General features: G+C 38.3%; 1 protein-coding gene across 1 annotated transcript in view; it reads left to right on the top strand.

The window, feature by feature from the left end:
* Window positions 1-18,525, top strand: part of CADPS (calcium dependent secretion activator) — a 542,165-nt gene that overhangs the window by 452,278 nt on the left and 71,362 nt on the right. Inside the window, 2 exon segments of the mRNA XM_051980071.1 lie at window positions 10,811-10,885; window positions 11,849-11,932. Of these exon segments, the coding sequence (XP_051836031.1) occupies window positions 10,811-10,885; window positions 11,849-11,932 (159 nt within the window).

Genomic DNA, 18,525 nt, shown 5'->3' with positions numbered 1-18,525 from the left:
CCCTGTTCATTATTTATTTTCTCTCTGTGCATCTTCCATTTTTAAATGTCTGTGTGTGATATTCTCTTGCTGGCAAGATCATCCCCAACCTTATTTCCCCTAAGGCAGCATCTTGTGAAGAAGGCTCCAAATTTGGGCTTAAACAGTGGTCAGTAAATAGAATCAGACATGGGAGGATTGTAAATTAATTCTCTTCATCTTCTTTAATCACCCTAATTGCTGTGTCTCAGAGAGACCAGGTTAAAGACTTCAAACGTGACAAGAAGCCATCAATGAGAATACCAGGATTATGTAGTAATCAGAATAATTAATATTGGTATAGTGATGTAAGGTTCACAAATCACTTTCCTCACAATGATTCTATAAAATTAGTTTCAAAGGAGAAAACTGAAAAAGAGAGATTAAGTGACTTCCAGCTAGTTGAACCTCGGAGTTCTAACCCCCATATGGAGCCACCAGAATTAGGAGATAGGTCCACCGGCTAGTCCTGAAAATTATTCCTAGCCATCCAAGCAGACCAAAACCAACAACCTTGATAACCAAAACAGAATGGAGAATGGGTCCTTTCCACTTGTACAAAAAGCCTTCAAGCTCCCTTTTATGAGTTATTTTCTAGCAGATTGTAAGCATCTTGAGTAGAAGGACATTTGTCTTTGCATCTCTAGCACTTAGTAGAGTGTTTTGCACGTAGTAATTCTTTTTTTGGCTGAGGCAATTGGGATTAAGTGACTTGCCCAGGGTCACACAGTCTGAAGCCAGGCCAGTATTTTATCCACTGTACCATCTAGCTGCCCCCACATAGTAGTTCTTAATAAGTTTTGCCAAAAACACATTTGGACGGCCCTTAACCAATTACCCAGTAAGTCATCTTTGAAACTGTGATTTCATCGGTGTAGAGGCCTCCTGTGACTTCTGTGACCAAGGCCAGCTCTTTTTTTTATTTTTTTACTATCTTATACACTGCTATCAATAAACAATATCAAAGTACCTACTATGTCTAGCACTCTCCTAGGCACTGGTGATACAAATGCAATAGTGGTAACCCTGCCTCAGGGAGAAATTGGTATTAATATTACTTTTAATCTGATTCATCTAATTACAATTTTTGGAGGAGAAAAGAGACAGGAGATGGAGCAAACACACAGTAACCACAGCTTCTCACTGTTCACTTCTCCCACTGCCGTGAAGCATTGTCCAGAGAGTTCTGGTTTCATTAAGGCAATGTCTGTTCGTCTCGACAACATGGTCCACTGGAAATTTGACAAGAGTAGCCATAACCAGGTTAAGTTGGCTCTTAGTTTGGTTTGGGTCTGCGTCATTCTGATTGCCCAATTTGGCTGATTTTGTGCATCATGAGATCGTTCAATTGCCGGGATGGGCACATTCTCACATTGACCATGAATTGATTCAGTGACCCAGCAGGACTTGGTTATTTTAGCCTGCTAAGTGTAGTGAAGCTGGTGGGTGATAGGAAGGACTCCACAGCTGATCATCCAGCTATTATCCTCCCCATACCACACTTTTCTAGTCCCAAAGCCTTCACCATTGGAATCATATTGCTGACTCATTGGCCCATTCCTCCCTTCCCACATCACTGAATCCTTGATAGAAGAAGAACCAGATTCTGAGATAGGAAACAGCCTTTAACATGCCCCCCCCCCCCAAAAAAAGCAGAAGCTTAAAACTTACAGAAATGTGGGTACTTTTCTTGTGTCTTTAGCACAGTGATTCTGAGAGAGCCTCACTATAGTGAGAAGTAGCAGTTGTCTGGGAATGATATTTTAACAAACAGCTGAACCTAATAGATCTGTAAATCAGATGTAAATCCTCACTGCATAAGTTACAGAGAGCTTCCTTCTTTTGTTTGGTTATTGATATTGTGAGTACTTTTTTGGTTCCTTCCACTATCTCTGAGGTCGATTTTACAACTGCCTTTCAAGCACTCATTTCTCTCAAACATTTAACTTCTTAAAATAAGGAGCTAGAGTCTACAAGGACCTCTTTTGGCAAATGAGGAAACTGAGGGAGACTGAGAATGAAGGAGTGGCTTCCCCAAGGTCACAATATTAATTAGTATCCCACTAGGACTAAAATTCATCTCCTTCCTCTTGGCTCAGGGATTGTTCTACCATGCAACAGTGCTTGTAGAAGCAAACTTCTGCCTCTGAGAGGGAGTGGATTTGACTTGCTTTGGATTACCCGGGAGAAAAAATTTGGATCAAAGGGTAAACATTACAGGAACAGGTTTCCCTCGCTATAAAGAAAATTCTTCACCATTCTGGAATATTTAATCATACAACAATCTTTTTCAGGAGATAATGGAGTGTTCCCATCACAAGTTAAGTGTCTGGGGCACTATAGAGCCAGGATACAACATCGGGTCAGATCAATCAATCAACTAGCATTTATTAAGTACCTACTATGTGCTGGCAGCTTAGGACAGTTGGGTGATAGAGTGGTGAGTCTGGAGTCAGGAAGAACTAAGTTTAAATTCAGCCTGTAACACCTACAAAGTCTGGACCTTGGGCAAGTCACTTAACCCTGTTTGCCTCATTTTCTTTATCTATAAAATGAGCTAGAGAAGGAAATCACAAACCATCTTTGCAACCTCAAATGGGCTTGTGTAGAGGCAGACACAACTGAAAATCAATTCAACAACAACTAGGCAATATAATAAGATATATTATTATCACAACACAAAGACAAAAAAAAATCCATGCCCTGAGAATGCTTCTATTCTACTGCCATGATTGGTGATACCATGTCACCAAAGGAACCTTCAGCGTTTGTTCAGCCATCAACAACAGGGTGGAGGATTAATAGAATGGTTCAAAGACAAGAAGCAATGAACCCAACTACACTGTGGAAGGAGGCTAGAAAGAAACATTAACTCCTTCCTCCCCAAGGATCTCCCATCCTCAACTTTGATATCTAATTAAACAATATAGCAATTCTCAGATTAATTTGGATTTCATTTTTTTTAATTCACTGTCCAGAACAGAAGAAAGTACAATAGATCTTCTGAAAGGAATAAAACCCTTTGGGGCATGGATGAGGAAGTCTTATTGATTAGGATCCTAAGCTCTTGGATGACAAACTCCTGACTTCCCCTTTTCCCAGAAACCAGAGAAATAGAGCTTCAAACAAAATAATGACTTTGGACTTGTAGGGGCTAAGCCAAACATTTTAGATACCTCAATTTGGAAATACTTTTTTCTTCTCTTCTTCTTCTTCCTTTTTTTTTTTTTACTTTGTATTCCAGATACTCTAGGGAAGATATAATAACTAATTTTAAGTTGAGCTCAGTTATGATGACATTATCACTATTATAAAATGATGTTGATGTCTATATACCTCCATTACAGGATGTTTCTTAATAAATAAAATGGAAAGAAAGCAGAAAAAATAGCCTAGCTTATTGTCCCTTCCTTGTCCTTCTTGAGTATTAAAGACTAGCTAGAGGCAGTATGCACTAGTGGATTGGGAAGTAGAGCGATATGAGAAAGACATGGGTTTGTCCCTGCCTTAGATTCTAACTGAGTCACCCTGGAGAAATTGCTTAACCACTCAGGGCTTCAGTTTCCTCAGTAGAATAAGAAAGTTGAACTCATCCTCTATGGTCCCTTTCAGCACTAAAACTATGATCCAATAACCCAAGGAATATTGTTCAGGAGCTAACACCCCTTACCTTCAACTAAAAAATGGGAAATATTTTAGAATGAAATGAAGGAACCAAGTCGATAAAGTATGTGGGAGGCAAATTCTCCCACAAAGGATTCCAAATATTGCACTGAAGTTATACAATAATGTATAGTGTGAAGAAAAGAGAGAGATGGCCTGGGATTCAGGATACCTGTTTTAGCCTTATTTTTGCCACTAGGAATATGATCTCAGATAAGTCACTCAAGTCTCTTTCAGTCTCGGTTTCTTCACCTATTAAATAAATATCTGTAAATATATCTCAAGATATCTTGAGATATGTCCAGTCCCTTAGAGTTCTACCACCAATCCATTGAATTATAGATTTCTAGCTGAAAGGGACCTCCAAGACCATTAAGTCCAATTTCCTCCTTTTATGGATGAAGAAGTGGGACAAGGAGAAATTAATTAATTTGCTCAATGTCCTGCAGGTAATATGTGTGTGAGGCAGGATTTGAATTCCTGACTCCAAATCCAGGACTCTATCCATTCTCCTACACTGCCTTTAACAATAGATAGGTGACTTTATCAATAAACTTCACATATCCACTTTAGACAAAATACAGGTCATATGATGTGATATGTTTTTCATTTTAAGCTCACTTCCTGAATTCATCTCTGTCATCTCCTCTGGGGTGATGTTACATTCAAAGGCAGCTGTTCAAACATTTGGTAAACATACTTTACCATCTTAAATATTTATTTTTTGTCAGAATTTTTAAAGCACCCATGGATATGAAGTTGTGCGTTAAATTGCTTCTCACTTGGTCTAGAATGTTTTCATCTCATTTCCAAGGTCAGATGGTCTTAACAGAAAGACAACATACACACAATCTGTTACATGACAAGGCAGAATGTGCAGCACAGGAAGTCAAGTAGAATCATTTTCATGCAGGAATTGTGAATTTCGCAGAAACGTAGCTCACCCGAAACTGGAGTGAAGTCTCTCCAAACTTTCCGATCCTGGAAGAATGATGGAGGTTCACTGGCCACATCAAGTGAACACTTCGAGTGAAGGACGTAGCTGACACTTAGACTGTGGCAATTAAAGTGGGCTAGAGAGAATCCTGGGTGGCGGGGGTGACAAATGAGCAGGTGGAGAGAGCCATGTCTAATTTGAGATCTAGGATGATGGCTCCTCAAGGGAATTTGTGCCAAGAAATGATTGTAGTTCACATAAGACTACAACCATCCATGGAGACGTTTGTTTTGATGGCTGCATGTTTATACACACGTAACATCTTCTGGAGAATAAAATCTCAGTGGTCAGTGATACCCAGAAAATGGAAAATGAACCAATTCAGCTTAATCCTACCAGAACCTCGCAGAGGGAAATAATAGGTTTTTTTGGTAGTTACTTGGGAGAAAAAATAGAAGCTAATTTATATGCCCATCTAAGGACAGGATGACTCAATGGGTAAAGCAGACATAATCCCCGTTGTACGGTTTTTCTCAAATTGTACATCTTAATCTGTTATTCTTAAACTAGTAGAAAATATCATGGGATGGAGAGGAGGTTATATTTTCTTTCATGAGAGAACATTTTCAGTGCTAGGTTAGGGACAGAATAATAGTAGAGATCTATAAGAAGGGATTGAGAGAATCTATATAGAGATTCTGAGGGTGTGTGTGATGTGGATGAATGATTAGGAAGAGAACTCATATGATTCCAGTGGGAAGGAACTCAGAAGTCTCTTCCTACTCTGAGATCTATCCTCCACACAGCTGCCAATGTGATTTTCCTTAACTTTCAGTCTGCATTACCCTCTACTCATCTAGGTGGTACAGCAGAGAGAGTGCTAGCCTAAGAGTCAAGCCAGGTATAGATACAACTAGTCATGTGAGTCTAAAGGAGTCAATTAATAGCTTTCTGCCTCAGTTTCCTCATCTGTAAAATGGGGCTACTAGTTGCTCCTATCTTCCAGCATTGATGATGAGGATCAAATAAGTTAGAATTTGGAAAGGACTTTGCAAATCTTTAAACTATAAGTATGCTCCAGTTATTATTATCATTATTAATAATAATAAATTCCAATGGGTCCCATTGATATGGGGCCATATTTTATGCTGAGCCACAGCTTTAAAGCCTTTTACAACCTAACTAGACAACATTTTTGGTCTGTCATACATTGCTCCCCTTCATTCATTCTACAGTATAGACAGATTGACCTTCTGACTATTGATCTCCCACAGCACCCTTCCCCTTTCTCTGTGCCTTTACAATGCCTGTTTCTCATTGCTGGGCAATTCTGCCTGCAACCTGGTATCTCTTAGAATCCCTTATTTCCTTCAAAACTCTACTCAAACTCTGTAGAGGATTTATTTGATCCCCTTGAACCTCTGCTGTCCCTTTCCTTAATCTATCTCATATTTGTTTTGCATTTATTCTACAATTATGTGGACTAATCCAGAACATAGTAGGTGCTCAATAACTATTTGTTGATTGATTGATTGATTGTGTATACCTATGTTATCATCCCAGATAGAATGATTTTTCCTTAAGAGAAAGGATTGGCTCTGTTGTGGTTTTGTATCCCCAATGTTTAACATAGCATCTAGCAAATCATAGGCAATTAGAATTTGTTTGATGATTGAAAGCTTGACCTAAGCCACTCCAGAATCTTTTTTATACAGAGGAGGAAAAGGAAGCCCAGAGAGTGTGTGTGATGATTTTAAGTTCATAGAAGCAAACAATTGCAGAATTCAAACTCAAATCCAGGTCCTCATACCCTAAATCACAATGATTTTTTCCACTACAAGGGGATGGATCTGAATCCTGAAATCCGCATCCTACATATGAGGGTACCCTTCAGTTATAGTGCTCATATACAGTACAGAGTTTCAAACCCTAACCCTAAAGTTGGCATGAGGAGACAGCATCTTGTTACTCTTTGGACTGGAAAGCTTAAGTCCCTTCCGGGAGGAAGAAAATGATTTCTCTTGGATGGACTCCTTTGTTACCTTCCCATCCAAAATCTGTTCTCTCCTCTGAGGAGCTGTTTACAAAACTAGTGTTGCTCTCAGCAGGGTCTTTATTTGCTTTGTAAAGAAGCCCTTAATTGAAAATATGTTTGTCAATACATTTCACACTGTATTACTTCTCACACACCTAGCCATTATCTTTGAATTAAACCCCATAATTTATCCAATGAAAATGAACAGTTGACAGCCCAAAGAGAATCTGATTAAGGCAACAGCATAATGAGGAGAATTAAGCAGCACTTTTGGACAGCTATGGAAAAGTTTAAAATGACCTGGGGGTGGGGGAATCTCCTGGTGCAACCGAGCTTCTTGCTCCCAGTCTTGATTGCCTTTTTAGAACAGAATTGGATGGGTGGAACATGATGTGTGGGCTTGGGTTGTGTTACCTGTTTTTAGACACTTTCTTTGGCTTAGAAATGGATCTTTTCCTAGGATGTGATTTAATTTTTAAAGCATATATTCGGCATCTGTTGGGTGCGAGGCACTGTGCTTAGCATTGGGGATCTAAAGGAAGAAATGCAAAATGGCCCTTTCCTCAAAAAGCTTCCATTCTAATGGGGGAAGATAACAGGTAAAATGAGGAAGTTGGACCAAACGGCCTTTTATGTCCCTTCCTAGTCTAATGCTATGATACCTTGATCACAGATGAGCAAATACACATTAATTTCTGGAACCAAGGGTAGCAAATTTACCACCTGCGAGGAATCTGGAAAGTAAGAGGTGATCCCTTGAGTTGTGTTTTGAGAACAAAGGGTTCAGTGAGATGGATGGGACAGTGAAAAGCTTGCAGGCATAGGGGACAACAGATTGTGCAGAAGCGCTAAAACAGGAAGTAGAATCTCACAAAATGGTCAGGCGGGTCACTTTGGCTAAAATGTAAAGTGCACAAGACAGAGCGATGAGAAATTAGTCTAGAAAATTGGATGAGTGACAATTGATAGAGGACAATGCTTTGGAACAATTGATAGATGTTATCTGTGTATTGGGGTTTTATGTTTCATAAATTGCCTTAGATTCTTTCTTCTATCACTTAGATATTAGATAAGTGATATGTTACATATATATATATATATATATATATATATATATATATATATATATATATACCCATATTTATATATTTATAGAGACAGCTGGCAGCACCGTAGATAGAGTCAGGAAAATTGAATTCTTCCTAGCTATATAACCCTGAGAAGGTCAACTAATCTTTGTTTGCCTCAGTTTCATCACTTGTAAAATGGGGATACAATCCTTCACAGGATCGTTATTGAGATCAAATGAGAATAGTTATAAAGTTCCTGGAACATAGCACATGCTATATAAATGCTTATTTCCTTCTAATATGTGTATACATATATATGTGTGTATATGCAGATACATAAATGTACATAAACACACACACCAGGTTAAAAGAACTTAAAGTAATTATGTATATTGAGCAACTAAGTCTCACAATGGTTGGAATGTCTTGGGGTCATTAGAACCTGAGTTCAAATCCAAACTCAGACACTCACTGGTTGTGTGACCCTAGGCAAGTCACTTAAACATAAGTGACTCAGTTTCCTCATTTGTCAAATGAAGAAAAGGAAATGGCACACCACTCCAGTATCTTTGCCAAGAAAACCCCAAATGGGGTCAATGAATGAACAAAAACAACATCAATATTGAACATAAAAATTCCAACAATTCCAACAAATTCCAAGAACATATATATATATATATATATATATATATATATATATATATATATATATATATAATCACGAACAGTTGTACACAACTGAACAACAACAACATAATATCACAGGTTTAGAGCATCTAGATTAACCTCTCAGTTTACTGAGTGTATATTTCCACTGAGGAAACTAAAGCTAAAAAGATAAAGTGACTTTTTATTATAATGCTAGAGATAGTGAGTGGCAGAGCTAGGAGCTGAATGCAGACTGACTTCAGATCAAGCCTATCTTTCACTATACTTGCACCTATAAATGATTGATTTTTTTATTCTCATTTCCCCCTCTAAGCCAGCTTTTTCCACCTAGCATAACAAACGATTCTATCTAAATATCCAGCGTATCACTTGAGTGAGAGCAAAGCCTATTTTCTCTCTAAATTTCCCATTTGATAAAATACTGAGCAACACAAAAACTTCTCCTTGTTGGATTCTGATTTTTCTCTCCAGAGGATGCTACCAAGATCTGTAAGTCAATTCTATGCCTCTGTGTTCTTGATTTTCTGCACTTCTAAGATGAATGTTCCTGGTATTTTTCTTAAAGATTTAATCTTGATCTTGACGTGATCTTTACTCATACTCTTCCTGTGTCCCCCTCTCCATCCCCTAGCTATCATGAGCAGCATATATGATTCATCTTTTCATCAATAAGAGTTTCATCTCAACATAAAAATCATCTTTCTCTACCTCTGAAGATACATGCATTGCACACACACACACACACACACACACACACATTCCACTATAAGAGCAACTGTGTACATGACCTCAAACTGTGAACTTTCATCCAAAATCTCCACAGAACTCAAATGGAAAATCTGCTCATGAACATAGCCCATTTCATTGCAAGAAAAAATAAATAAAATTTCCAAATGATATTATTATTTACTGCATCACTCCATATCACAAATATTATTGCCACTGTGGATTCAGAGTTGAAAAGGACCTTAGAAGTCCATTAGTCTACCCACTCATTTTACAGAAGAGACAAAAAGTAAAGTTCAAAGACACTGAATCATTTGCCCAAAATAGCACAGCTAGTAAACAACAGGATCAGTATTCTGTAATTCCATATCCGGAGTTCTTCCTTCGTACAGAGGGCAAGCAATGTTCTAACCCACAACGAAATTCTGAGTGAATTAATTTAACTCACTGTCTCTTGGTTTTTTAGAAATGAGTGAGATTGCCAGTTATTTAAGCGTAAACCCTCGTTTGTCGTTGCTGTCCTTTCTGTTCTGTTCACAAGGCTTCTTTAGAACCCCAATTTCTAATTTCAAGAATTTTTTTTATCATTTCATTCATGTGTTCTTTTTGCCCTTTTTTTTGCACCTTTCTCTTTTTTTCTGTTCCTAATCATCATTCACCCAAAAGTTTGCTAAAGAGTGGGTAAGTGTATTAAACATTTTATTTTTTAATCACATTGTTATCTGCGTAGCTAAGAAAATATAGAACAACTCGGATGAATATACGAATAGTGTAATGAATGCAAAAGAGTTGGCATATGACTTTTTTTTAAATTGAAGTCACACTCCCTTCTCTTCTCCAATCTACGCTTGGCATTTATAACAGATTTTTATTTGTGCTGGGGTGTTTTGGGGTTTTGCCTGTTTGTCTAACATCCCTACTTTAAATTAACAGTAGTGGAAATGAGTGAGAAAAAGTGGGGGGGGGAGTATCGTCGATTTCTGTTGGGTATTTTGTTTTACTATTTGTCCAAATATGCAGCTACAGAATCATGGACCCTGAGCTGTTCCTCCAAACACTTGGACAATCAAAGGGTCATTGTCCTAAGACCATAGTTTCATAGATAGCTATAGAGCAGGAAGTAACCAGAGAATTAGAAATGGAATCAACTTTAGAAGTCATTTAGTTTAAATTCCTTTTCTGACAGATGGGGAAACAAAGGCCCAGAGAGATAAAGCCACTTCCCCTAAAATAAGGAGGAATAAGGAATGAGACAGGAGGAGGCAGGCTTGGACTTTGGGTCTAGTAATTCTTGGATCTCAGGTCTCAAACCCTTTTAAATATCCTCACCAAAAGCCTTTCCCTCGTTCCTTGTGGCTTCCAAACCCTAAGCTACCTTTCACAGTGCTAGCCCGCTAAGTCATTTACACTTCATTTGTAAATGTGTGTGTCTGTCTCTCCGGTATCAAAGTCAGGGAGAGGTTTGGATGAGGATGAGTTAGTCAGATAATTTTTAAAGGGCTTTAGAACTTCCTCCATCAAAAGCTTTCGAATCAAGGAGTCAGCAAAGCCTCTTGCTAAACCAGTGTAAAGCTACTTTCTGAGCTAGCCTTTATTTTTAAATCACATTTTATAAAAGGGACTGATTACTCCCATGCCATCACTTACGGAGCAAGCTAATATTTGTCTCTTTGTATTTTTTTTTTCCTTTAGCATCAATACCATTCAAAAATAGATGAACTAATTGAAGAAACTGTTAAAGAAATGATAACACTCTTAGTGGCAAAGGTAACCTTCTGCACCAGGTGAAATGTGGTATCGCAAATATCCTCCTTTTTTTATTTTCCATTCCTGCATTTCCATTAAAATGTCACACATTAAAAAAAGTTGAGCCGGCTAGTAGAGTAGCTCAGGAAACGAGCTGCCTGTGCGTCACCAAGTCCCTCAGCTCAGAGTGATTTTCCTAATGATTAAAAGGAACTGTGTGTGAAGACAAATGGTTGAACTGGCATATGTTAACCTAATAGGAACGCATCTCCAAACGCTGCATGCGGTGACATGGAAATCGTTTTTCCGAGCTGATAAAGTTCGATTTTAGAGCAGCAAAACTTTCACATTAATACAGAAGGCTGCCATGATGAAAAGCCTCCTTTCCCTTCTTCTAGTTTCAGATGCAGAGAGAGCCATAATAAAGCATAAAAGTCAGATAAAGCTATTTCAGTCCCCCTCATGAATTATAGAATTTGATCTAAGTGAAACTGAGAGAGAGAGAAAGAGAGAGACAGGGAAAGCATTTCTATTTGCCAGTGGAATTTTCGGCTTCCTGAAATTACTGATAAAAATGCAAATAAAAATAGATTGGATTAAACATAGCACTAATGTGGAACATTAAAGCTGTTTTGCACTGTTTTATTAAAAAAAGGATATTGAATATTATCGTGTGCTTTGCGTGTTTCAATAATATTGTGTCACTTTGCATTTCAGTAGCATTTCATATTTGCAATCACATAATCAATGAAGAGAAAGCCGGATAAGTCAAATATTTGTGTGTAGAGACAACAGAATCTCTTTCCCAGATGGCTGGAATTAGATAATAGAACTTTATAAAAAAAAATTCCATGAGGTTTATTCCCTGCTTAAATATATATTTTTTCAGAACAGAGTTCTGTCGTCAAGATATCTTGATTATGATTATGGACAATTGGAGTCTGACGAACACTTAAGTTTCTTTTTCATTTGTTGTCATTGCAGTTTGTCACAATCCTGGAAGGCGTGCTGGCCAAATTATCCAGATACGATGAAGGAACTTTGTTCTCTTCTTTCCTTTCATTTACTGTGAGTAGTAATTGCCTTTCTCTCTTATTCTCTGTTTTTTCTCTTCCTTCTCTTCTTCCTTCTTTTTCTCCTTCTTTATGCATATTTTATAATATTAGATTATTTGATGCTCTAGTCAATTTTCAATTAGCCACATGGATGGTGAGAAAGAATAGGATGGCTAATCCAAGGTGAAAAAAAAAAAAAAACCCAGAGAACATTTAAGTTTTGACATTATACATACGTATATACATGTATGGATATGTGGGTATACACATAGTGTATACATGTATGTATACAGGAGAAATATGTAGTATATGCATAATAATAACGGCTCACATTCATATTTTTATATATTGTATATGATGCTTCCTGCTATCTCATTTGTTCCTTACAACAACTTTATGATGTAGTGTTTTCCTTAGTTCATATATATGAGCAAATGGGTCTGGTAGATGATACCTAAATTCAAATCCTGAGACAAATAAGTAGATTTAAAGCCCACCTCAGAATCATACTATGTGTTTCTAGTTACTTAACCACTAAGGTTAAGGACTTAGGAGTTAACAGCAGAAGAAGTTCCCTATACTGTAGAAATCATGCACTTGTCTCCAGATGAGGAAACTGAGGTTTAAAGAAGCGAAGCCACTTGACCAACATCACATATCTAGCAAGTGTCAAAAGCAGGTGTCAAAGCAAGATTTGCCTGATTTTTAAATCCATCACCGCCCACATATGATGGGAGGGGAATAGCAAAAAATGTACTTTCCTATTGCTAATTTCATTTTCTTAGGTGATCAATGAGTTTTTATTCCCTGATCATATTGAAACACTGGAGAAAACTAGACTATCTGAGTTTTAGTCTTTGCTCTGCTACTAACTTGTTGTGTAACCTTGACCAAGTAATTTCACTTTGTTGGAATTTGGATTTTTCTCAAATATAGGATTAAATTAGCAAATCTCTACAGCCCAGCTTCTTAAACTGTGGTTCAACACCTCATTTAGGGTCTTGTAACTGAAAGTAGGGGGTGTGTGTGAAATGATGACTTATCGGTAAATGTTTGATTCGTATGCTTATTTTATATATCTATTTACCTAGGTGTCACAAAAAAATTTCTTTGGCAAAAAAGGATCACAAACAGAAAAGTTCAAGAAGCCCTGCTCTAGTGTACTCTCTGCTTCTTTTATTTTAACTGAGTATGCAACTGTGGTAACACCCTAGTTGCCAATATGACATAATGGAAAGAACACAGAATTAGCCATCAAATGAGCTAGGTTTGAATCCCAGCTCTGCTATGTAGTATCTATATGACTATAGTCAAGTCTTTTCTTCTCTGGGTTTGTTTCCTTATCTATAAAATCAAATTTCAATAATCTCCTGGGTCCATGACCTAGAAATTATCAACCCTTCATTTTTTTTTTCAGCCAGATTCTTTAGAGAGACAGCCTGGTTAAGTGGATAGGGGAAAAGATTTAGAGCAGAGAAGACCAGATTTAAGTTTCACCTCAAAAACTTACTGTGTCACTCTGTGATTCAGTTTCCTCATCTGTAAAATGAGGAGTTTGGATTCAGTTCTAACATAATGATGTCTGACAGTTCTGGGGAACTGGAAGGCAGATGAACCTCATCCACATCTTTCACACTGGGGGAAGAAATAAGGTAGAATTCTCTCTTGCGTGGGATGGGAGAAATAATGAAACAATGAGTGAATATGCCCACAGATTTCAAAGCTTTTTTTCTGGAAAATCCCCCTAAACGTGTCACCTGTATCATATTGCAATTTTGATTAGTTGATTACAGAATTAACAACCTGAGCTTTTGTATCACATCGGGCACCTGTGTTGTGCTTGTTTTTCAAATGGCAAAACATTTTATTTAAAAATGCACTTGAACAAGAAAGATTCTGTCCATTCTGAGGTAGAATTCGCCATAAAGAGAACCAGCTTAATTAGACCCCATTTAAAGGGATCTCTTTCCAAAAATAGCACCAAAAACATTAGAAGACAGTCTCGTGGCCGACACCTGTAGTATAGAAAGTGCTCTGGGGATGCTCTGGTACAGTCAGGGAAAGGGACCCACCCTGTATAGTTAAGAGGAAATTTCAAAACCATCTAATCTGGTCCCTTGATTTTTCAGATGAAGAAGCTGAAATTCAAAAGTGAAAGGGGAAGTAAATGGTGATGGTCCCTTCTAAATTAAATTCAACAATTCTATTATTCTAACAACCTGGGCAATTCCTTTAATTTCCACATACATAAACTAATGTACTAATTTAGTTTTGCTTCAATGGGACAAATTCTTAATCACTAACTTGTAAGCAAAAAGTTCCTTCCTGGTCATGTACAGTACCTAGGACATAGTAGGTAATAATAAATTGATTAAGAATCAGTCAACAAGCCATATTGTACTAAGCACTGAGGATCCAAAAAAGATAAAAAAACAATTTCTGCCTTTGAGCAGCTCACATTTTACTAGAGAAGTCAACAAAGGAATAACTAGGTATGCATAATATATTTTCAGAGTAGATGGAAGATAATATGGTAGGAGAGGGTGCTAGCAGCTGGGAAAACTGGAAATGTCTCCCGCAGAAGATAGGAATTAAACTGAGCCTTTAAAGGAGCCAGGGAAATTAAATGATGGGAATGCAGAGGGAGAGTATTCCAGTCATAGAGGCAGGAAATGGAATATGAACACAGGCAAGGAACAGCAAAGCCAGGAAAGCTGGGTTGCACAAATAGAAGGAAGTCAAATGTGAAGACTAAAATAAAAATGAAGGGAGGGGCCAGGTTATGAAGACTTTTAATTGCTAAGCATAAGACTTTATCTTTACTCTTTAGAGCTAATAGGGAGCCACTGGAGTTTATTGAGTAGGAAGGTTAAATGGTTAGATCTGTGCTTTTGGAAAATCACATTAGTAGCTGAATGGAGGAGGGATTGGGGTGGGAAGAGGAATCGATTTGTTTTCTCTGCAAGTCTGGCTCTCTGATGTTGGAGACATAGAATGGTGATTTGCAGGCTCAAATTTGCAGGCTTTCTGTAGTTACATCCCTCTCATATAGCATGCAAGTGGTGACCAGCATCTGGATAGAAACAAAACTTTACAATTCCTTATACTTTGCAGTCTCTTTTCCTATCCACATGTCGGTATTGTAGTAACGGAGCAGAGGGTCATCCTCTTGCAAATAGGATCCTTAAAGAACTTCCACCATCCTGAGTTCTATTTCATAAGCATTTTTATGCATCTCCTATGCATTCAGTACCTTGGAGAGTCTACTGTGCATTGTGCTATCCTCTAGACAGAGAGAACAAAATTAGAGCTGTCTCTGCCTTAAAGAGCTCACAGCAATGATACTGAAAACAAGTACTTATGCGGATATGATGCCTTATAGTTAGAAAATGTTTTCCATTCATTTCTTCTTCCTAATAACCTTGTCAATGTAGGAAATAGAAGTATTATCCCCATTTAAAAGACAAGGAAACTGAGGCTTAAAAATGTAAATAACCCACGCAATGTCAAAGGTAGCACAAAGTTAGGACCAGTCCCTGAATCAAAGTTGCTGATTCCAAGTTCAGTATCCTTCCCACTAGTCCTGCTCAGTCTCTTGGGAACACATGACATTTCTTTCCCCCTCTCCCTTCTCCTACCCTGTGCATGATTTACTCTGTAGTTCAATTCAGACTTTTTTGGGGAGGAGGAGGGAGGAAGGAGAAGTCTGTTAGGCCATAGAGAAAATGGGAATATTTTCCTTTCCTCTCCATCTGCATTGCCTCGTCTCTTGAAGAGAGGGCTATGGAAGGGGGAGGGATATGTGCCATAGCTTCATGCCAGCATGTGAAAAGTCCCAATGCACCCCCTTCTCTCCTCTCGCAGAAGCCCTGTCATCGGCAGCCCGGGAACTGGTAGAGGCAGCCGCCACCTTTCAGATGTGCCTTTCGGAAGATCGGCTCAGTTGGGGGATGCTCTAATTAGCAATTCTCCTCCTGTTTCCCTTGCCTGTGAGATGCACTTCTCTGGAGGCTGCTTGCTCGTGAGGGTCCTTTGCATTGTGATTAGGCTAGCATTGTTCTTTCCCAAGAACAAGGAGAGGGACAGAGGAAGGCTCTCCTACCCCTCTCCCCCAGGTTAAGGAAGATCCTTTCCCCAATGCTTTTCATATATGGAATAAGAAGTCAGTTCAGACCCTGCCTGAATTTCTAGGAACTCATCAAGTTCCAAGGTGCCTCTCTTTATTTGGGATTCCATTTAGAACTGCCCTGAAGAGGACATGCTCATCTTAGGAAATTCCCAGGATGAGAGGACCTAAAAGGGTGGAGATCAGCAACATCGGACGGGATGTCCACATTATTGAAATGCCAAATTCACAGATGTTTTGCAAAGCCTGTTCAGGGGTTCTTCTGAGGGACATAGACTAAAGAACAAGTGACATCAGAAGACTTGTTCTCCTCTGATCAGACTCTGGGGAGGCATTCACTGGGAGACATGACCAACACGATGATTTGTTTTAAGTATGTACTTCTTCCTTCCAAGGGAGGGTCTCTTGAGTGCAGGAGAGTTAAAAAAGGGGAAAGCTGGGCTCTAATCCCAGTTCTCTTCTTAACTGTCACTTTAACATCAAATAATCTGCCTAATTTCTCTGGGCCTTCATTTTCCATACCTGGAAAACTACAAGGGCTGGACCAGATCTTCCATATTTAAAATTCTATGTAACTCTTTTGGTCTTTATGAGTCTTCACTGCTACATTGTGAGACAATGGATATTCCAGTGGTTCCTCTAAAGAACAAACCCATGTCTGGTCCTTAGGTCTACTTCTGTTTACCTGGGCCTTAAAATATGAATGGGGAACTGACTAACACTCCAAAGGTACTTCTAGGGAGATGGAAAGAAAACAATGGAGTTGAGGGTTAACCTTATCCATGACTTTTTTTGTTGCTTTGATTTTCAACTCTTTCCCAAAAAACTAGAAACCAGAAATAAAGACCAGTATCAACCTATAATTTCATTGGCAAAGGAAAGCCCCACATGACGAAATTCCCTCTACCAACATCATCTCCACAACATAGAATCTTAAGAGTTCCTTGAGGCACTCAAAGTTAAGTGACAAAGCTAAGTCAGGCAATCAATCAGCTTCTGTTATACACTTACTGTGTGCCAGTCACTATGCTAAATGTTGGGGTCACAAAGAAGAAAAAACCAGTATCTATCATTAAATGGCATCCATTGTGATGGTGGAAATAACATGGAGATAAATAGGGAGCAGCTAGTTGATGTAATGGATAGAACACCAGTCCTAAAGTCAGGAGGACCTGAGTTCAAATCTGCCTCAGACACTTAACACTTCCTGGCTGTGTGACCCTGGGCAAGTCACTTAACTCCAATTGCCTCAGCAAAAAGAAAGAAGGAAGGAAGGAAAAAATAGAAAAACTATATACAAAGTAGACAAAAGATAATATTGGAGGAACTGGGGAGTCGGACTCCTGTGGAAGGAAGGAGCTGAGTTAAGTCTTAAAGGGAACCAGAGAATTAAGAGACAAGATGGGAAGAAATGCCACACCATATTTGGGAACAGCCAATGCAAGCTCATGGAGACAAGAAATAGAATATCATTTTTGAGATCCATCTTTGAGATATTTTGAGTAGACCAGTATAGTTGAACTGGAATAGAGTATATGGAGGGGAATAAAATGTAAGAAGACTACAAAGATAGAAAGGGCCCAGTTGGGGAACACTTTTTAAAATTCGGGATGTCAGTTAAGTGGAGGATACTTGGGAGTCTCCGAATAGAAATATTCTAGGCAGGAGATATATACTAGAGATATTGAGATTTTTTTAAGTTTTGACAACAAATTAAGTATGTGGAATAAGTAAATATAAAGAGTTAAAGCTAAGGATAACACCAAGTTTCAATCCTGGGTAACTGGGAGATGCTCTTAGTAGTAAGAGGGAAGAAGGAAAGCCTTGTTGGAAAAAATAATGAATTCTGTTTTGAACATGTTTAGTTTGAGATCCCTACAGGACATCCAATATGAGATGTCCAAAAGGCAAGCAGTGATATTAGGACTAAGCTCAGGAGAGAAGGGAGTGTTAGATCTCTAAATCTGGGAGTTGCCTTCATAGACATGATGATTGAACCAAAGAGATTTGATGAGATCACCCAATGAAAATCATAGAGCAAAAAAAGGAAAAGAGCCTAGCCAGAACCTGACTTAGATGGAGAACCAGCAAAAGGAACTGAAACAGAATGGTAAACCAACATGTGTCAGAAGGAACACTTGACACTAAATCATCCTAGTAGCAAGGCCATCTCTGTCTATTACATATAGGTTAACAAAGACTTTGTTAGAAATGGGACAAGAGATAATAATATAGGAACCAGGAACTCAGCTTAGAGATAATGGGAATCTTAGCAGAATGAAACAATGAGCTAAATCAACTGCAATGAGATTTAATAGAAATTAAAAGACCAACATCCTATATTTAGATTCAAAAATCTACTTTGAAAGTAGGTGACAAGGAAAATACAGCAAGGAATAGCTTAGGTGAATAAAAGCTGGGGGTTTTAATGGACTACAAGCTTAAACATGAGTCAGTAGCATGAGATAAGGTCAATAAAG

The sequence above is a fragment of the Antechinus flavipes genome, chromosome 1, assembly GCF_016432865.1.
Source record: "Antechinus flavipes isolate AdamAnt ecotype Samford, QLD, Australia chromosome 1, AdamAnt_v2, whole genome shotgun sequence".
NCBI classification, from domain to species: Eukaryota; Metazoa; Chordata; class Mammalia; order Dasyuromorphia; family Dasyuridae; genus Antechinus; species Antechinus flavipes.
The sequence above is the reverse complement of the archived record's forward strand: the minus strand, read 5'-3'. Positions and strand labels throughout refer to the sequence as shown.